Source organism: Schistocerca gregaria, chromosome 4, assembly GCF_023897955.1.
Source record: "Schistocerca gregaria isolate iqSchGreg1 chromosome 4, iqSchGreg1.2, whole genome shotgun sequence".
NCBI lineage: Eukaryota > Metazoa > Arthropoda > Insecta > Orthoptera > Acrididae > Schistocerca > Schistocerca gregaria.
The window spans coordinates 121,698,036-121,717,179 of record NC_064923.1 but is presented as its reverse complement, the minus strand read 5'-3'; the positions used below and the strand labels follow the sequence as shown (position 1 = coordinate 121,717,179).

At 37.7% G+C, this 19,144-nt stretch overlaps 1 protein-coding gene across 1 annotated transcript in view; it reads left to right on the top strand.

Moving 5' to 3' along the window:
* LOC126266594 (integrator complex subunit 7) overlaps positions 1-19,144 on the top strand; it is a 156,878-nt gene that overhangs the window by 72,366 nt on the left and 65,368 nt on the right. The window contains 2 exon segments of the mRNA XM_049970909.1: positions 3,230-3,354; positions 17,020-17,153. Coding sequence (XP_049826866.1) covers positions 3,230-3,354; positions 17,020-17,153 — 259 coding nt within the window.

The window sequence follows — 19,144 nt, the reverse complement described above, 5'->3', positions numbered from 1 at the left end:
GCAGTGACTGCTTATTGTCTAATCTGTTGCTGAAAAATTCAATAATTTGCAACTATTAGAAGCTGTGAAAGGAATTCTCTTTTTCACAATCACCATATTGTTCAGTTAAATATCAGCAATAGAGTTAAAGTGGCAAGAGTACCATAAAGATATTTTATGATTTCCGATTGGATGTAAATACAAATTGTAGAATTGACAGATTGTTTGTGGCATTTGCACATTATTTCCTGTCTGAGGGCATGGTGTTTTTTGAGTGTGAACATGCAAAAATAATCTCACAGAATTAAAAGAAATTCATATTCTTTATGCTCAATTGACAGACACGAAAGGAGATAAATATCTATTAACTCTTCATTGGTGAGAATCCGAGTATGTACTACCTGATGGAGAGTGTTTGCATGGCTGTAACCTGGCCACATACTTCCTAGATGAATTCTTGCAAATAAAACTGTATTTGTTTGTCATCTGTTGGTAATGGGCAAAACTACTTCATCAACTAAAAGTGGGAGTATCTGTGCAAATGTACCATTAAGATCTTTGCTGGGGAGTGGGTTAGTTGGAAGAAATCGGGAACTATGAACTGAACTCTTAGTGGACAGAAATAAATGTATAACAGAAAACATGAAAATGTAAATAAAATAGAAAGAAACTTCCACATGGGAAAAATATATTAAAAACAAAGATTCCAAGACTTACCAAGCGGGGAAGCGCCGGTAGATAGGCACAATGAATAAAACACACACACACACACACACACACACACACACACACACACACAGAATTTCGAGCTTTCGCAACTGGCGGCTGCTTCGTCAGGAAAGAGGGAAGGAAAAGGAAAGATGAAAGGATGTGGGTTTTAAGGGAGAGGGTAAGGAGTAATTCCAATCCCGGGAGCGGAAAGACTTACCTTAGGGGGAAAAAAGGATAGGTATATACTCGCGCGCGCCCACACACACACACACACACACACACACACACACACACACACACACAGTGTATGTATGTATGGATGGGTGTGTGTGTGTGTGTGTGTGTGTGTGTGTCTGTGTGTGTGTGTGTGTGCACGTGCGCGCGAGTATATACCTATCCTTTTTTCCCCCTAAGGTAAGTCTTTCTGCTCCCGGGGTTGGAATGACTCCTTACCCTCTCCCTTAAAACCCACATCCTTTCATCTTTCCTTTTCCTTCCCTCTTTCCTGACGAAGCAGCCGCCGCTTGCGAAAGCTCGAAATTCTGTGTGTGTGTTTGTGTGTTTTATTCATTATGCCTATCTACCGGCGCTTTCCCGCTTGGTAAGTCTTGGAATCTTTGTTTTTAATATATAGACAACATGAAAATATTTAGAAGACTACTAAATATTTCAGTGCACAGTGTATTGATTGTTTATCACGTCACTAAAAAGTGAAAAGAAGATGCACATATAATTCCAGAATGTCTTGTACAGACGTGCATAGAAAGAACCTGCAGTGTAGGACTTTGTTTCGAAGACAGCTTCAAAGTATACCACACTGAAAGTTCGTTTTAAGTGATCATTTGTCTTTAATGTAGTAAGTTCTATTCCTATGCTAAACTTTCATTAATTTTGTGCAAATAGTTCATGCATTACAGCAATTTAAATAAAATGATCCTTTCCTTTACTATCTGGTAATGTAAACTACCACCAGGAGGCTAGATACACACTTGGAAACTATTGGCGGGAAGGGTTAATAACAATTACACAGTCCAATCACATTAATGTGACCACCTTTTGCAACATGGACCACTGCGAACATGCACAAAGAGTGTCAGTGAGGTGAAGGCAATGTCATGGCAGGCTGTGCCATGTTCCTTAGTGAAGGATCATAGAGCCCAATTGAGGTGATCTCATAGATTCTAAATTGGTTTTAAATATGGAGAGTTTGGTGGCCTGGTGAATAAGGTAAACTCATCCTGGTGCTCTTTGAACCACCCTCGTACACTGTGATCTTTGTGATACATTGTGTTGTCCTGCTGGTAGATGATAGTTGAAGGGTGTTTTCTTCCAGGCAGTTCATGCCATACGCACCAACAGCCATCTGTCTGATGGAGATAAAACATGATTAATCTGGAAAGGCTACTTGTCACCATTCAGTGATGTCTAGTTGCAGTATTGGCATGCAAATTGTAGCCTTCATTGGCTGTTGAAGCAGTCACCATTTTTGCGTGAACCAGGAGCATGCTATGGAGGCCTATACACAGCAACATTTGCTGAATGGCCATTGGGGAGAGACTGTTGGTAGCCCTTTGGTTCATCTTTGCAGCCATCATTCACTCCTGTTGTCTGTGACCCGTGGAGCATCACAACTGCCTCTGTAACAGTTGTGGATAGCGCTATTTTGCCATGCACAGTTTAACCAAAGTTGCACAAGAACGGTTTACAAACTTAGCCATTTCACTAATGCTTCTTCACTTAGCCTGAAAGTCGATGACCATGCCCATTTGGTAATCAGATAAGTTGCTCTGTTTCTGCATTACAACAATGACTGCACTATTTTCTGCACAACAGTCGACTTTGTAAAGCAGAACTGACACTGGAAACAATTGACAAGATGGGTTGGGAGATCCTACCTTATACTCCTTTCAGCCATGGCTTACTCCTTTACACTTTTATCGTTTTCACCCAGTGAATGAAGCTTTGCATGACATCAAGTTCATTGTCAACAAAATTGCAAAGAAAAAAGTACAAAACTTGCTTTGAGATTGAGGTACAAAATGTTTTTCTGAGAGACTCATAAGAATATGGCAAAAGTGTATAGAAGTTGGTTGGGATTACATGGAAAAACAGAGAAAAAGCAATGTTGACTTAATGAACCATTTTTATTGTACAACTGTTTGTTTAATTACTGAATGACTTCATCTTTTGAAAGAACATTTGAAATGATGGAACTGCTGGGTGATGAACTTACTGCTTTGCCTCTGTATGATGGTAAATTATGCCATTCTATCTCTTCACGTGAAAAGAAACATTAATATTAAAAGAAACATTCAAGAAACTTCGTAATTTATGAAGCTGTAACTCCTACCAGAATAGTGTACCAGCTGATAAGATTCTGCACAGCAATTATTTAATTCTGTAATACATTTGTTCTTGTACAAGGTGAGAATTAATAAACTGAGAAAGGGTAGGGATCCATGTGAGAGAGGTAGTGGTAGCCAATACTACACTTTGTGCCACAACAGCACATTTCAGTTGCCATTGTTTTGGATTGCAGATCTCCACCGTGTGCTGTTGTGTGAAGCACTTGGTGCTATTGGGGGCTTCCAGGCAGGAGCACTTGTTCCCATCCTGCCAGATTTGTTGCAGCTGTTGCAGTCCTGTCAAGGTTCTCGTGAAAAGGTATAGTAGCTTGTAGAAGATACAGGTCTTTTTATCTAAACTTGTAGTTGATTTTTCAGGTCAAGCTGAACATAACGCATTAATGTTCTCGTAAGTGATGGATCTAAGGAAGATACAGGCACATGAACCTAAATTTTGTAGGAACACAAGTGGGAGCAATATTAATGAACAAAATAAAAATTGAAGAGATCAAGGAGATGGCAAAGGAAGTTTTCTTATACGAGAGGACGGAATTACGAAGCGTAAGTGGTACAGGCATATTATAGGATACCAAAGAATGTGCATGGATTGAGGCTCCAAGATGAAAGATCATTAGGAGTACCAAAGGATAGTTGGATTAAAGTAATGGAAGAGAGTATTTGGAGAAAAGGATAGGAGTGGAAGAGAGTAGTGGCAGAGAAGTGGTGAGAGGATAGAGGAAAATGGAGAGGCTTGTGTATGAAACAGAATTGACAGTGTCTGGAAACTGTTTCTGCTTATTATTTTTATTATTATTACTATTGCTATTTTTACCATATTTATTATTTTTACTATTGGTTTGACCTAATGATAACCATATGGTATAACTTACATCTTTTTTTCTTTTCTCCTTTCATTCCAGTGGTTTTTGTTCTTTCTGATTTGTATCTCCCCCCCCTCCCCCCGCCTCCATCCATACTGTGCCCGTCAATCTTATTTCCCCCTCCTCAAAGCCTTTGAAACATTTAACTTTGGCCCTGAACTTTTCTCCTAGTTCTTCCACCATTTTTCCCATTTCCCTCAAGTCTGCTTTAACTTGTTTGATTCACACCATTGATGCTTTTGCATTTCTGTCAAAAAAGTTAAAAACTATTTTTGTTAATAATTTTTTATCTAGCCCTTTTAAGTGTCCATAGGATACAACTCTTCTTTTCCTCATTGTGCCTAATATTGGTTCTATTCTTTGATGTTGTTGTTGTGGTCTTCAGTCCTGAAACTGGTTTGATGCAGCTCTCCATGCTACTCTATCCTGTACAAGCTTCTTCATCTCCCAGTACCTACTGCAACCTACATCCTTCTGAATCTGCTTAATGTAGTCATCTCTTGGTCTCCCTCTACGATTTTTACCCTCCACACTGCCCTCCAATACTAAATTGGTGATCTCTTGATACCTCAGAACATGTCCTACCAACCGATCCCTTCTTCTGGTCAAGTTGTGCCACAAACTTCTCTTCTTCCCAATCCGATTCAATACTTCCTCATTAGTTATGTGATCTACCCATCTAATCTTCAGCATTCTTCTGTAGCACAACATTTCGAAAGCTTCTATTCTCTTCTTGTCCAAACTATTTATCGTCCATGATTCACTTCCATACATGGCTACACTCCATACAAATTCTTTCAGAAATGACTTCCTGACACTTAACTCTATACTCAATGTTAACATACTTCTCTTATTCAGAAATGCTTTCCTTGCAATTGCCAGTCTACATTTTATATCCTCTCTAGTTCGACCATCATCAGTTACTTTGCTCCCCAAATAGCAAAACTCCTTTACTACTTTAAGTGTCTCATTTCCTAATCTAATTTCCTCAGCATCACCCGCTTAATTCGAAAACATTCCATTACCCTCGTTTTGCTTTTGTTGATGTTCATCTTATATACTCCTCTCAAGACACTGTCCATTCCATTCAACTGCTCTTCCAAGTCCTTTGCTGTCTCTGACAGAATTACGATGTCATCGGCGAACCTCAAAGTTTTTATTTCTTCTCCATGAATTTTAATACCTACTCCAAATTTTTCTTTTGTTTCCTTTACTGCTTGCTCAATATACAGATTGAATAACATCGGGGATAGACTACAGCCGTGTCTCACTCCCTTCCCAACCACTGCTTCCCTTTCATGTCCCTCGACTCTTATAACTGCCATCTGGTTTCTGTACAAATTGTAAATAGCCTTTCGCTCCCTGTATTTTACCCCTGCCACCTTCAGAATTTGAAAGAGAGTATTCCAGTCAACATTGTCAAAAGCTTTCTTTAAGTCTACAAATGCTAGAAACGTAGGTTTGCCCTATCTAGCTTCTAAGAAAAGTCGTAGGGTCAGTATTGCCTCACATGTTCCAACATTTCTACAGAATCCAAACTGATCTTCCCCGAGGTCGGCTTCTACTAGTTTTTCCATTCGTCTGTAAAGAACTCGCGTTAGTATTTTGCAGCTGTGACTTATTAAACTGATAGTTCGGTAATTTTCACATCTGTCAACACCTGCTTTCTTTGGGATTGGAATTATTATATTCTTCTTGAAGTCTGAGAGTATTTCGCCTGTCTCGTACATCTTGCTCACCAGATGGTAGAGTTTTGTCAGGACTGGCTCTCCCAAGGCCATCAGTAGTTCCAATGGAATGTTGTCTACTCCAGGGGCCTTGTTTCGACTTAGGTCTTTCTGTGCTCTGTCAAACTCTTCACGCAGTATCGTATCCCCCATTTCATCTTCATCTACATCCTCTTCCATTTCCATAATATTGTCCTTAAGTACATCGCCCTTGTATAGACCCTCTATATACTTCTTCCACCTTTCTGCTTTCCCTTCTTTGGTTAGAACTGGGTTTCCATCTGAGCTCTTAATATTCATACAAGTGGTCCTCTTTTCTCCAAAGGTCTCTTTAATTTTCCTGTAGGCAGTATCTATCTTACCCCTAGTGAGATAAGCCTCTACATCCTTACATTTGTCCTCTAGCCATCCCTGCTTAGCCATTTTGCACTTCCTGTCGATGTCATTTTTGAGACGTTTGTATTCCTTTTTGCCTGCTTCATTTACTGCATTCTTTGATACGCTTAATTATTAGTTCAAACAAGGGAAAATCCAGTTTGAAATAATTACGTTATAGGAAAAGGATAGATTGCTACTAACCTATGTAGTGGAATTGTTGAGTTGCTGACAGGCGACTCAACATCTCCACTATGAGCTGCAGACAGGCATGACGAAAAGGCTGTTACACATTTGAGCTTTAGCCAAAGCTTTCTTCAGATAGGAAAACACACACATGTTCACATAAGCATGCACACCTTGTGCACATTTGATCACTATCTCCGTCCACTCTGGCTAGAATGCACCTGTTTCACATTGGACAGAAGCAGCAATCTGGAATGGGGTGGGGAAGGGGAGGGCTGTGGGGTGAAAGTCAGTGCTGCCTGGCAAAGTGTACAGGGACTTGATGGTAGCTGGACAAGGCTGCCTGGTGTAGCATTGGAAGGCTGTAGTAGGGAGTGGGGAAGGGTCCAGGGCGGGAAGGGGGGGGGGGGCAGAAATGGAGGAGAGCAGAGAAGGGGAAAATACTATAGGTTGAGGCTGGGATGATTTTGGAAGTGGAGAATGTGTTATAAGGATAACTCGCATCTGCACACTTCAGAAAAACTGGTGGTGGAAGGGAGGACCAAGATGACCTGTGCTCTGAAGCAGCCACTGAAATCTAGGATGTTGTGTTCAGCTGCATGTTGTGCCACAGGGTTGTCCACTGTTCTCTTGACCACAGATGTAATGACTTCCAAACCAAAAAATCCCTCCCATGTAGGCTGGTCTCCTGGGGACAACGTTTCTGCACTGACGAGAATTCCCTCGCCCAGTATACTGAAGGGAAATCTGTGTGCAGACTAGCTCTGGAGAATAGTGCCAGTCTGTGCGGCCTTTGTGAGACACAAAGGCCTTCACAAACAGGCACTATTCCTCAGGGCTAGTCTGCACACAGATTTCCCATGCCATATCCTCAGGTACACCCAATCATCCAACCACCACCAAGAATCAGCAAAGGATTGCCCCCTTTGTCACTCAGTATCATTTCTGATTGGAACAACGGGATCACATCCTTTGTCAGGGCTTTGATGATCTATCATCGTGTCCTGAAATTAGGGATACCCTACCAAAGATTCTTCCTGCCCCTCCTAACATTGCATTCCATTGCCCACATCACAACATCCTAGTCCATCCCTATGCCATGCTCAATCCCAACCCCTCCCTACAGGCATCTTATCCCTTTGGAAGACCCAGGTGCAAGTCTTGCCTAATCCACCCACCTAACACTTCCTGTTCCAACCCTGTCACAGGCTTATCCTGCTATATCAGATGCCAGACCACTTGTGAAAACAGCCATGTTATATACTAACTCTGCTGCAGTCATTCTACCACTTTTTATATTAGTATGACTACCAACCAACTGTCCAAAAGGATGAATGATCACTGCTAAGCTATGGCCTAGAGCAAAATAGGCCATTGTGTCGCACAACATGCAGCTTAGCATAACTTGCTTTATTTCAATGGTTGCTTCACAACCCGGGCCATCAGGACCCCTCCCATCCACCACCAGCTTTTCTGAACTGTGCAGATGAGATATCCTTACAACACTTTCTCCGCTCTTGAAACCATCCCGGACTCAACCTATGGTAACCTGCTGTCCCCATACCCTCCACCCAGTAGTAACTGTCCCCTCTGTCCAGTCACCTCTTTCCAGTTCAAGTCTCCTCACTGTCATTGTGCACCACTCTCTGCCAATGCCACCATTGGTATTTTCCTCTTTTCTACTCTCTCCTCCCACCCCCACCCCCCATTCCCTCTCCCTCTTTCCACCAAAGCACAAAGCATCCCAACAATTTAGCTGGTATCTTCATCCTGCCACCATGTCACCATCTCGCCCCTGCATGCTCTGCCAGGTAGCACTGATCCCCCCGCACTCCCCCCACGGCCACCACCCCATACACTGCCATCACTCCTCCTTCAAAGATCTAGATTGCTGCTTCCATTTGAAACTGTGTGCTTGAGGTATGCTTGCTTGGGTGAATGTGTGTGTGTTTTTCTTTCTGAAGACAGCTTTGGCAGAAAGCTCAAATGGTAACAGTCTCTTCATCGTGCCTGTCTGCAGCTCAACTTGTAATCTTTACTGTGAGCAGCAATATATCTTTTCAGAGTACTGTTGATATTCCATCTTGAACTTTCCACAGTTTCATTATTACTTCTTAATTTCCATTTCCCATTGTCGATGTTGATTCCAAGATTTTCCTGATTATTTTCCTTTCTGTCTTTTCTATTTAACCCAATTGTTTGGCTGTATTTAACGAAAGGCATTCTACAGCATAAAGACATTCTGGTCTAAAGACAGTGTTGTAGTTCCAGAGGCTTACATTTAGGGAAACAGATTTCTTGTTATACAGGTTTTCTGTTAACTGAAAAACCACTTCTATTTTCTTGCACTTGCTAATTTGGTTTCCTTATCCAAAGCATTTGATTTGATTACATAGGTATTTAAATTTTGTAGGCATTACTTTCACATGGCATTATTTTTGTATTTCTGATCCCTTAAATAAATTGTACAGACAAATAAAGAATTTTTAGGGTTGAAAACCAAATAAACAGTGTTTCTGTTATAAATATATTTGCTGATTTTGAACCAGTTTTTGACTTTTTGGCCCATTGTTGGGAAATAATTGACTAGTGTCCACAAGTGACATCAGCACAGTCTAATACAGACAGTCATGACTCTTCTGTCCATTTTGCTATGACAGCAGTGCACTAAGTGGTCATTAAGCATCTCTGTTGACTGTAATATCCAATGAAAGTGAATAGTATCATTTTCATTGATTTGTAACATGGTTTGTTCGAGAGGGAGTGTATGTAGTGCAATAAATTGTAACAGTAACAAAAAGAAGACACAAATTTATCATAACACAAGTTTCCTAAGGTCCACAGGAAATATGAAACAGCAAATACAGGAATGTGTAGCTACAGTTTTCTTGTGACATACAGACATTTACTGAAGGATAACATTTCTTTTTAATAACAAGAACTAGATAGTAAATAGCAGAAGACATGATGAATTGCAGGAAGAGAACATATATCTACCCAATAACATGAAGTTTTGTGCATTACACTTCAAAACAAATCAGGTTATGGATGCATAAAATAGGAAAATGCTATGGAATGCAGTACAAGATAAGCCACCACAACCCTCACTGAAGAGAATACTATTATACAAGAGTGGCAATAAAATGACAGAAGAGAAAATTTTGTCCTCTCTCAAAAGAAACCAATTCCGCAACTGTTGCTGCATCAGAGTCACAAATTTCAGAATTTTTACATATTTGTTGTCTTTCAAAAAAGTAATTATATTAAACAAATATTCATCAATTAGCAAGTCAAATGTAGTGCAACAGTGAGCAAATCTTCATACTTCGTGCAAAATTGTTACATGTGAAAGACAACTTTAAGAACACTCCGCAACAGAAAGACATGCTTCTTACAAATTCTCTCATCTTCAGTGGGATAAATTGCAAACATTTGCAATTTTGAGAGCATTTCTTCAAGAAGAAATTGTAGTTTGTGTCATTTATTACATTTACACAGATCTCTTAAGATTCAACAAACATTTGAGATGCAAAAATACAATAAAGATTTAGTAAATTAAGTAGAAAAAAAAGAGACATTAATTTTATGACGTGTATGTTGATAAATACTGAATGGCTTTCTTGCCGTTAGGGTCACTATTGTGTCTTCAACTGTCTGACAGAGACAACTTTCACCGCACTGAGTTTCGTGACTCTATATGTTAGGCTGTAACACCAGTGTGTAGAAAAGCAAACATTATAAACAACGATACTTTCAACACACACAGAATCTTTGGTCATGCCATTAGGTATGACATTTCAAATAGTGTGCTCATCACTCTTGTTATGCACCAAGCATTTTAAATTACACATTAAATTGCAATTTACAATATGGATATTATTAAGTGTGGTACATAATCCTCCCATGCCATACTAAAGATTGTGAGGAAAACAAAGTAATGTATAACACAGTTCTGTTGTGATCCAGATTTGTGGATAGGAATGTGATCATTGGGACTGGGGTCTGAGAATATGTAACTGAGCAACTGGAAGATGTTAAGATTAAAAGTAGGGATGTGTTTAGATGTAACTGACTTTTGAGAACCAGGTGGAGGCTTTTGAGGTACATGCACATTTACTGCAAATGCTTGTGATGGACTAAGTTTTTTCATTTTTGTACAATTTGTTACAGTCGGTGCAGGTGTGTGTCTGTAAACACCACTGTTACTTAATAAATCTTCTTTATCTATGTTACTGAATAGGATTTGAACTGTGATACCTCTTAGATAAAATGAAGTTTTAATGTTGCAAGATTTGAGTGTTATGGCTCATTTGTTTGTATGGCTTTTCTAAATATGGGATAATACACCAGTTTATTTTAGTTATGACTTTTGCTGCAGAAGGGGCATAAATGAAGGACAAGATCTTTGTCTGTTTGCTTTGTGGAATGTTATCAACTACATCAGTGCTATAACATAGCCAATTTCACAAAAGTTGAAGTCTTCTATGTGGCAACGTCGGGCAGTTGTCAAATATGCAGCCAGTTTTCCAGAATGGACACAAGAATGAATCACTTATATTATTCTGATTTAAATAGCCATGAATGCAGTTTTAAAATTGTCATAAATTGTAATACATGAAAACGGAACATGGTGCAGAAGTAAATTATATGGTTGAAGGAGTGGGAGGCACATTAATTAGTGCAATCCTATGATTAACAGAACTGTGCATGAGTAAATCCCTATTACTCTTCCAATTTAAATGTCCAAAAGTGGAATTTTAAGACAGAAAACATATTTTTTTTAAAAAAAAGTGCAGCTGTATAGGATGGCATGACCAGTAAGTACTCACATGTTAAAAAATAAGTTTTCCACGCCAATAAATGCAAAAGATGACAGTAACTTGCTATTATGTATTAAATTAAATAAGCATCAAGTGGATTTTAACTTCATTGTCCAGTTGTTTTATTCATTAGAATTTCAATGAAACCTTCCTCAGTATTTACTGGAGAAAGCAGTAACATTAGTATTTTGATGATGAAAAAAAGCAACATACCTTTGATGAGTTATTTTGACAGGTTTCCTGGTGTTTGTAAATTCAATTGCAGTTACTCAAAACATAGGCCCACACATTAGGGAATAAAGGAAAAGGAGTCATAGGAATTCAACTGTCCTTTAAGTAATTGCATTGAAAGCTTTGTGATAGTAAAAAATTCACATAGTGTGGTTTGAAATTAGTATAAACTTTATACTTTTCTTGTACCACACTTTCAGATCAGAATCAGATACATAAAAGCAAACCATGAAATTACTTGGATACGGAGTTTCAGCACAAATAAAACTCAATTGTGTAACTGAATTTTTGTTTTCCTTGGAATACATTAAGCTCCCTCATGTTTTATTTGCTACTTTTTTGACTGTACATTATCATTCTTTTGTTTTGTATAATTATTAGAAACTGTATTGGTCATATTTTCATATATGTCAGTCAAAACATCACCACACAAACACATATTATGAAGAAAGAAGTTTAAATTGATGTCTGACAAAACCATACTTTTCAAAATGAACAGTAGAACCTGCTTTCAGTTACAAATTTTTAAAAAATGTGATTCATAGGACTCTAATATCAATACACAAACAATACTCAAAGTCAGGTAGCATAATTGTTGAGGATGAAAGAGTGAAGTCACTCTTATTAAGAATGTCTAAATGAAGGGTTCACTTGACTTTAGTACTGCAGCTGCACATGTTTCATAAAACCTTTTTGGTAAAGCCTTTTGTGTGGCATTGTTTTTAGTTTATAATTTTTGTTCATTACTTGGACAAATGAAGCTTCAAATTCTGGGTCTACTAGTAAAATGCAGTCATCCAATCAACACAATCAAAGTTGGCCATTGCAAAATCATCATCCAAAATGTGGTAGTTGAGAGAAATGCTTCCATAATGTGAAGATCATAAATCAAGTAAAATTTTAACATGAGTCATTACTATTATTATATCTTTCTAATTGTAAAATGTTAGTAATGAGGTGTGATAATTTGCTCCAGATAGTTGTCTGTACAATCCAAATCTTGCTCCACAATTTTCAGTCTGAAACTTTCGAGTCAGAAAATACTGAATTTTGTAATTATTAAAACATAATTGAGTAATACATGGATGAACTTCATTAGTTTGGTACAAAGCTTTGTGTGTTTCGCATGAAAGTGATGAACCCTTTACATTTAATGAGTGCAATCTGCTTAATCAACAATCAAAACTTTCCAAGAGCTGTAGACTAGAATCATTACAAGCAAACCCATGAACTGGGTTTCTCGCATACACTGCCTCCCACCAATCTGTAATTATTTGTGCAAACTGGTCTATACCCTCCTTCTGCACTTCGAAACGAATCAAAGCAGCAGCGGGTACGTTATGAAAAACATTGTTTACCAACACAAAGGAATTATAGACATTGACTGCAAGCAGGAATTGATTGAATGCTTCAGAGAGTTTATTTCTTGAGGGTAATTTTGTGTGTGTGAGTATATTCTTGAAGATATCAAAACATATTCTCACACACAAAATTACCCTCAAGAAATTCTAAATGAACAGACTGATTTCAAACACAAACATTCTATAGAAAATTTTATTGAAATTTTCTTCCCAAACATGAGATGAATAAAAAAAAATCTACAAACACCTGACAGATCATATCAACCATGAAATTCAAAATAACCACTGAAGCACATACATTTAAGAATGAAATAAAATTGAAAAATTGTCATAAACCTAATTCACTACATTACTATTTGGCAAAACCAGTTAACAAAAAACAGTTGGATTAAATTACATATGAGCATAGAACCAAATAAACACAAATCATATAAACAATATAATACAACTGCTAAGAACAAAGATATGGCCTACCAATACTATGGAAACAAACAGCTTGTAACTGTATAACATTGCTGACTCAACTATCAGTATAGCTGTCAAGTAAAGTCATTATGAAATAAACTATCATAATTCAACAACTTCAGAAATAACTGCTCCAGCTAAAGTTTAACACCACTATAATTCTACTAAAACCAAAGAAGCAAACTTATACAATAGTGACAGCAAATATGACAGCGATATTATATGAATATCAAGACCACCTGATGTATGTCGCAAAGTGTAATTCTATTCCATAATACATTAAAATACTTCAAAATCTGAAATTTTGCAGAGCTTACCAATATATGGCAATCAAGCCGAAACAGGCCTGTTGCAATATGATATAATTGACTACAGCAGCATCTTGGTCTCATAATATATAATGTCATTATAAATATTAGTACAACACGGCTTGATTGTTTTTCAACCTTATGTGTGAAACTGTTCTATCAAGAAGTGACAGAAGAATCCATAAATATAAAATGAAGATGTACAGTTTTATCTCCGTTCTTAGTTACAATACTGTCCGGCCTCTTAACTGCCGAGGTGTAATGTCTGTCCAAAATAGATTTGTGATTTGTTTTCCTCGTATGCATATTATTTCTACTACCTTGATTTCATTGTATCTTCTCACATCATTTCATTACATTAATACTTGCTCCATAGATCATGAATACAACATTTTGTAATTATGTGGACTTTGTTAGTTTAACACAAGTTTTCTTTACACAATATAATTAAGTAGGAGGAGTTGTCATTCAGAAATTCTTTTAATTTGTTTTTACATGTTGGTTGGCTATCTGATAGACTTTTAAAGCTATTTGGCAAATGACCAACAATGTTTGTGGCTGCATCTTTCATCCCTTTTTGTGCCAAAGGAGAATAGTGAAGATCACCCTTTTTTCTAGTGTTGTAGCTGTGCACTTCACTATTATTTTTGAATTGAGATGAGTTATTAATAATAAATTTCATAAGTTAATACATGTATTGAAAAGGTACTGTGAATATCCTGAGTTCCTTAAATAAATGTCTGCAAAGTGATCTTGGGTGGGCTCCAGCTAAAATTCTGATTACACACTTTTGTGCAATGAGTACTTTTTCTCTTATTGATGAAGTACCCAAAAATATGATGCCATATGAAAGCAGTGAATGAAAATAGGCATAGTAGGCTAATTTAGTGATATGTTTATCACCGAAATTTGCAATAAACCTAATAGCGTAAGAAGCAGAATCTAACTGTTTTACCAGATCATCATTGTGTTCCTTCCAATTCAATTTCTCATGAATGCATGCACCCTGAAATTTTGACTTATATTCCAAGTTTATATTTTTCAATGGTGTTATGCCCTTTACTGTACAGAGTTGTGTGTACGGGGTTTTTCTAAATTTTAAGAGAGTCCAATTAATAATTTTCTGAGAGACATTATTCACAATTTCCTCAGCTGATTCTTGTTTGTTGGGTATGATTACAATGCTTTTTTCTGCCAACTGCAGTTCAGTGTGCTGTTGGAAAATTCTTGTGATAAGCTGGTCTGAGCGCAATAGGCGTATTCCCATCCTGAACACCAGGTGAAATAATGTGTCTGCTCCAAAGGGACATGTTGCACAGCCTGAAAATATTGACTCGAAACTCACCTCTCTCACCCCTATTACTTGTTCAGCTGTGCAACTACAGGGAAAGTTATATTTCAAATACAATACTTTTTGAAACATACTCCTAACAAATCCTGAAGATTGGCTACTTACTCATCATTATCATCATCATCATCATCATCTTCTCTAACTTGGTAACTGTCACTGTTCCATGCTAGCATCTCATACATTCAACTCTGGATCTGTTTTTCTATTGTTTTTTCTCTGTCCTCGTCCTCATTTTTCCCCACAGTTAATGCACCCCTCCTCCCTTTGCCTCCAGGCTCACTGTGAGCTTCATGCAGCTACCCTGCCAACACTTAGTCACACTTGCATTATGAAGTGTTTGTTGGCACTCAACTCAAAAGCTGACAAATTAAAAACAAATTCTATGTGACAACTCCTTCTGCTCAGTAGATGAAGTTTCAGATATGAAGTAGTAACTCTCTCTCTCTCTCTCTCTCTCTCTCTCTCTCTCTCTCTCTCTCTCTCTCTCTCTCTCTCTCTGTGTGTGTGTGTGTGTGTGTGTGTGTGTGTGTGTGTGTGTGTGTGTAAAGAAAACTTATGTTGTATTTGTGATCTATGAACAAGTATTAATATAATGTAATTATGTGAGAAGATACAATGAAAACAATATAGGAGAAATAATATTCATATGAGAAAAACAAATCAAAAACCTATTTTGGATAGACAACCAAGATTCGGCAGAAAATCATTATGTGCTATTTCTGATGTTTCATCAGCAAGAGTGGCTAGCATTGATAAAGATTCACCCTTGGTTAGTGGTTGTGGACCATACACTACCACCAGCAATGGGTGTTGAGTCTTTGTCAGCACTAGCTACTTGTGGTAGCAACATGTCAGAAAAACTACTAAAGGATCATCAACCAAAAACTTGAGATATGTGAGAACAAGCAAATTGTTATGAAGTGGCTGTGAAGACTTCAACTGTTTTAAACTATGATTAGTTTAAAATGTACAGTTTTTTACAGGCAGTTTTTGATACACTGAAAATAGCAGCAAAGATATTACTTCTACTGCTAGCATCACATTTAAATGACCACATTTCTGTGTTAAAGAAATGTAGTTATCTATGTTCCATAGAACACCAGCATCTATAATCACTTCTTTGTCAATGGGAAATTAAATCATCTTCCTTTCCTCCCTGTAGAAGATATGCTTAAATACAGCTAACATTACATTGTCACTTGGGATTAATAAGGGATGTTTGTATTATGTTTTGAAGGTACAGAAATTTCCAATTTGTTATTGAAACATTTAGGCCAGAAAGTAAACCCAAGGCAAGGAGGCAAAGTCTTTATGACTCACTCCCCCCCTTCCCCCTCCCCCTTCCCCTTCCCCCGTGTGAGACAGTCTGGTCCCTTTCCTCCCATAAACCAGCCAACCCTGTGTGTGTGCATGAGTTTTATATTACCAACATGTACCATTATGATATAAATTTCCTGATAAGTGAATGTAAGCATTCCAGTATATTTGAAGATAACTCTGCAAGATGTGCAGTTCTCCTCTTTACACAACATTATCTCTCTCTCTCTCTCTCTCTCTCTCTCTCTCTCTCTCTCTCTCTCTCTCTCTCAGGTAAATAATTTATTTACTGTGGCTGCATTGTCCAACAGGGTAATTTCATGAGCTAAAAGTGAGGGAGAGAACGTTAAATGTACTCGCACTCTTGCTTTTATGTCACCATATTGAGACTTATTTCTAAATGTGAAACTTTGTGTGCTGATTAATTTATTTTGCTTCCCCTCTAGTTTGTTGTCTACAACACTGTAAATTATTCTGTGCCCACACTTAAATAAAAAAATTAAACAGATATCACAAATTAAAGAAATACCTACAAGACAAAGTTTTCTCATTGAAATAAACTATGGTAGAGATGCTGATGGAATGACAGTTGGACTACTAACAATGTGAAGTTTAGTACCAGATGCCGAGCTTTTAGATAAAAAAAATCTGTATTAAAATATCATAATATGAGATAAAGGTGTTTCTCTCTGTGGTGTGTGCTAGGTGTGTTTCTTGTTGCAGGTTGCTTCCTTGTTGTTTATTCAGCTGTTTTTAGATGTTACTTAGGTACCCTTTTGGTCCTTGGAACAGCGATTATTCATGTAGTATGTTTAAAAAATGTCATGCTGTTATGTCACTCTTAGTTAACTTTTATAATATTTCATTTTGCCTCTTTTTATCATAGCTTTTTATATCTATCTACTATGGAAGAACAGCATTATAACTTTTCCACTGTAACCAGGTTACTGTATTGTTCACAGGTAATGCTTTGCACACTAATATTCCAGACAATGTTAACATATGAGTGGCCACTTGAGATACGAAAAGCAGTTGAGGCAGTTTCAGAGAAAGCTGATCTGTGGGCAAATTACAGGATAGCTCGATCTGCCGCCAGGTTAGTGATGCCTCCAGAGTTTTTGTTCCCACTTCCCATGCATTCAATTTGTGTTGTCCTTGACATTAATGTCTGTCAAATTTGTCCTTATATTTCATGTGTAAATTGTATGGGATGGTGATCACTAACTAAGGGTACACACTTTTCATCTGGGTAGTTAGTAAGAGTCAAAGAAAGAGTGTGCGCGTGCGTGTGTGCATTCAGCCAATGCAAGAAGTTCAGGAACAATCTAACAGTACAGGATTTAAGATGTGGGAAGTGATTGCCAAATAATGTGAATTATTAAGACAAGTGGAGGACTCAGTGATTGGTTTAGATGGTATGGGAAATGATATAGGGTAAAGCAAATCATTGGATAATGGTTGGAGATTAATTATACAGTTCAGAGTATCAGGTGCACTTTTGAGAGTATTCCTTATACTAATGTGAAGATTGTGTCATACTTTGAGTGGTATGATAACCTTACAACTAACCCTTACGTGTAACACATTAATTAGAGCTTGAAAATTTATTCAGGGGAGAAGGATGTTCACATATGATTGTGAATGATACACAGCTCCTCACTTGGTTGTACATACACGGCATGTTTTGTATCCAAATACTTCAGGTAAGAGGCAGCTCCCACATTTCCAGAGGCATCCAATCCAATGAAAGCAGTACGCATCCTGTATTAGTGATTTGTTGTTTATTCCCTGAGTCTTTTTAGGATATATTCATCCAAAAGACAAGAGTTGAAGAATAAATTTAATTACAGTTGAAACAGCTATTAGCAAAACAAAATACAGCAGCTAGTACAAAGCCATTATTGTTAAAGAAAGTGCATGTAGTGTCTTCCATCAGAACATCTAAAGCCTAGTTAATAAAAAGGATGGACTTCTCATATACATACAGGATAATGAAAGGATGGATTGTATTTTAATTGATTTGTTGTGACAGTTGGGGATCTTATGGAAATCACGGAAGCTGCATGAATTCATCTTGATGTATCATACTTCTGTTGAAGCAATAAGAAGAAAGGGGAGGGACCTGGCTAGGTATGCAAAAATTGCGTAAAATCCCAAGCCCTTCAGTTTAATGGTAATTGTGTTGAACAGCTCTTGTAGTACTTGTAGTGGTTCAGGAAACATACAAGGTTGTGGTACAGACAGTTCAGAGGTCACCAGTAGAATATACCGGAGAATTCAAAAAGCATCTAGGGACAATTTTAATAAGATTATTGTTCCTGGAGACATGTAGAGTTGTTGATGTTGATCTATTTATTATTTGCCACAGTAAAATTCCCTTAAAAGATTGAAAAGCACAGTGCAACAACCTTACAGTTTGTTTTTACAGTGAAATGAACACCCTTAGCTGCTTACAGACGTTGACATACGTCAGCGGGGACAGATGAAAATGTGTGCCCTGACTGGGACTCGAACCCGGGATCACCTCCTTACATGGTAGACGCTCTATCCATCTGAGCCACCGAGGACACAGAGGATAACGCGACTGCAGGGATTTATCTCTGGCACGCCTCCCGCGAAACCCCCACATTCTCATCTTATTGTCCCGCACTACATTCGTAATGCCCCCGCCCATTATACTCATTACTCGTGGCGCGTTGCCAATTCCCGTAAGAGTTCGGGCATATACTAAGATGGTATCTGTTCTTTTGGACATTCCCGAAAGAACAGATACCATTGGTGACCATGCAGCTCGTTAGAATGAAATTACAATTGTTGTTAGACCCAACAACCTTCACGGATGTAGACATAAAACCATTAGTCAATTTTTTATATGACTATAATGATCAAATGTTAACAATAAAAAATATTGACTAATTAGCTAAAGATCATAGGAGGAAAGTACTGTGTAACGGAATCAAAGTATTGTATCACAGAATTATAAATGGTAGCTTGACCTTGGTGTGGGGAATATATTACTAAGTAGACAGGTTTGACTCTGAAATAAACAAGGGATTATTGTATCTTGTGTTACAAAGAGAAAGCATT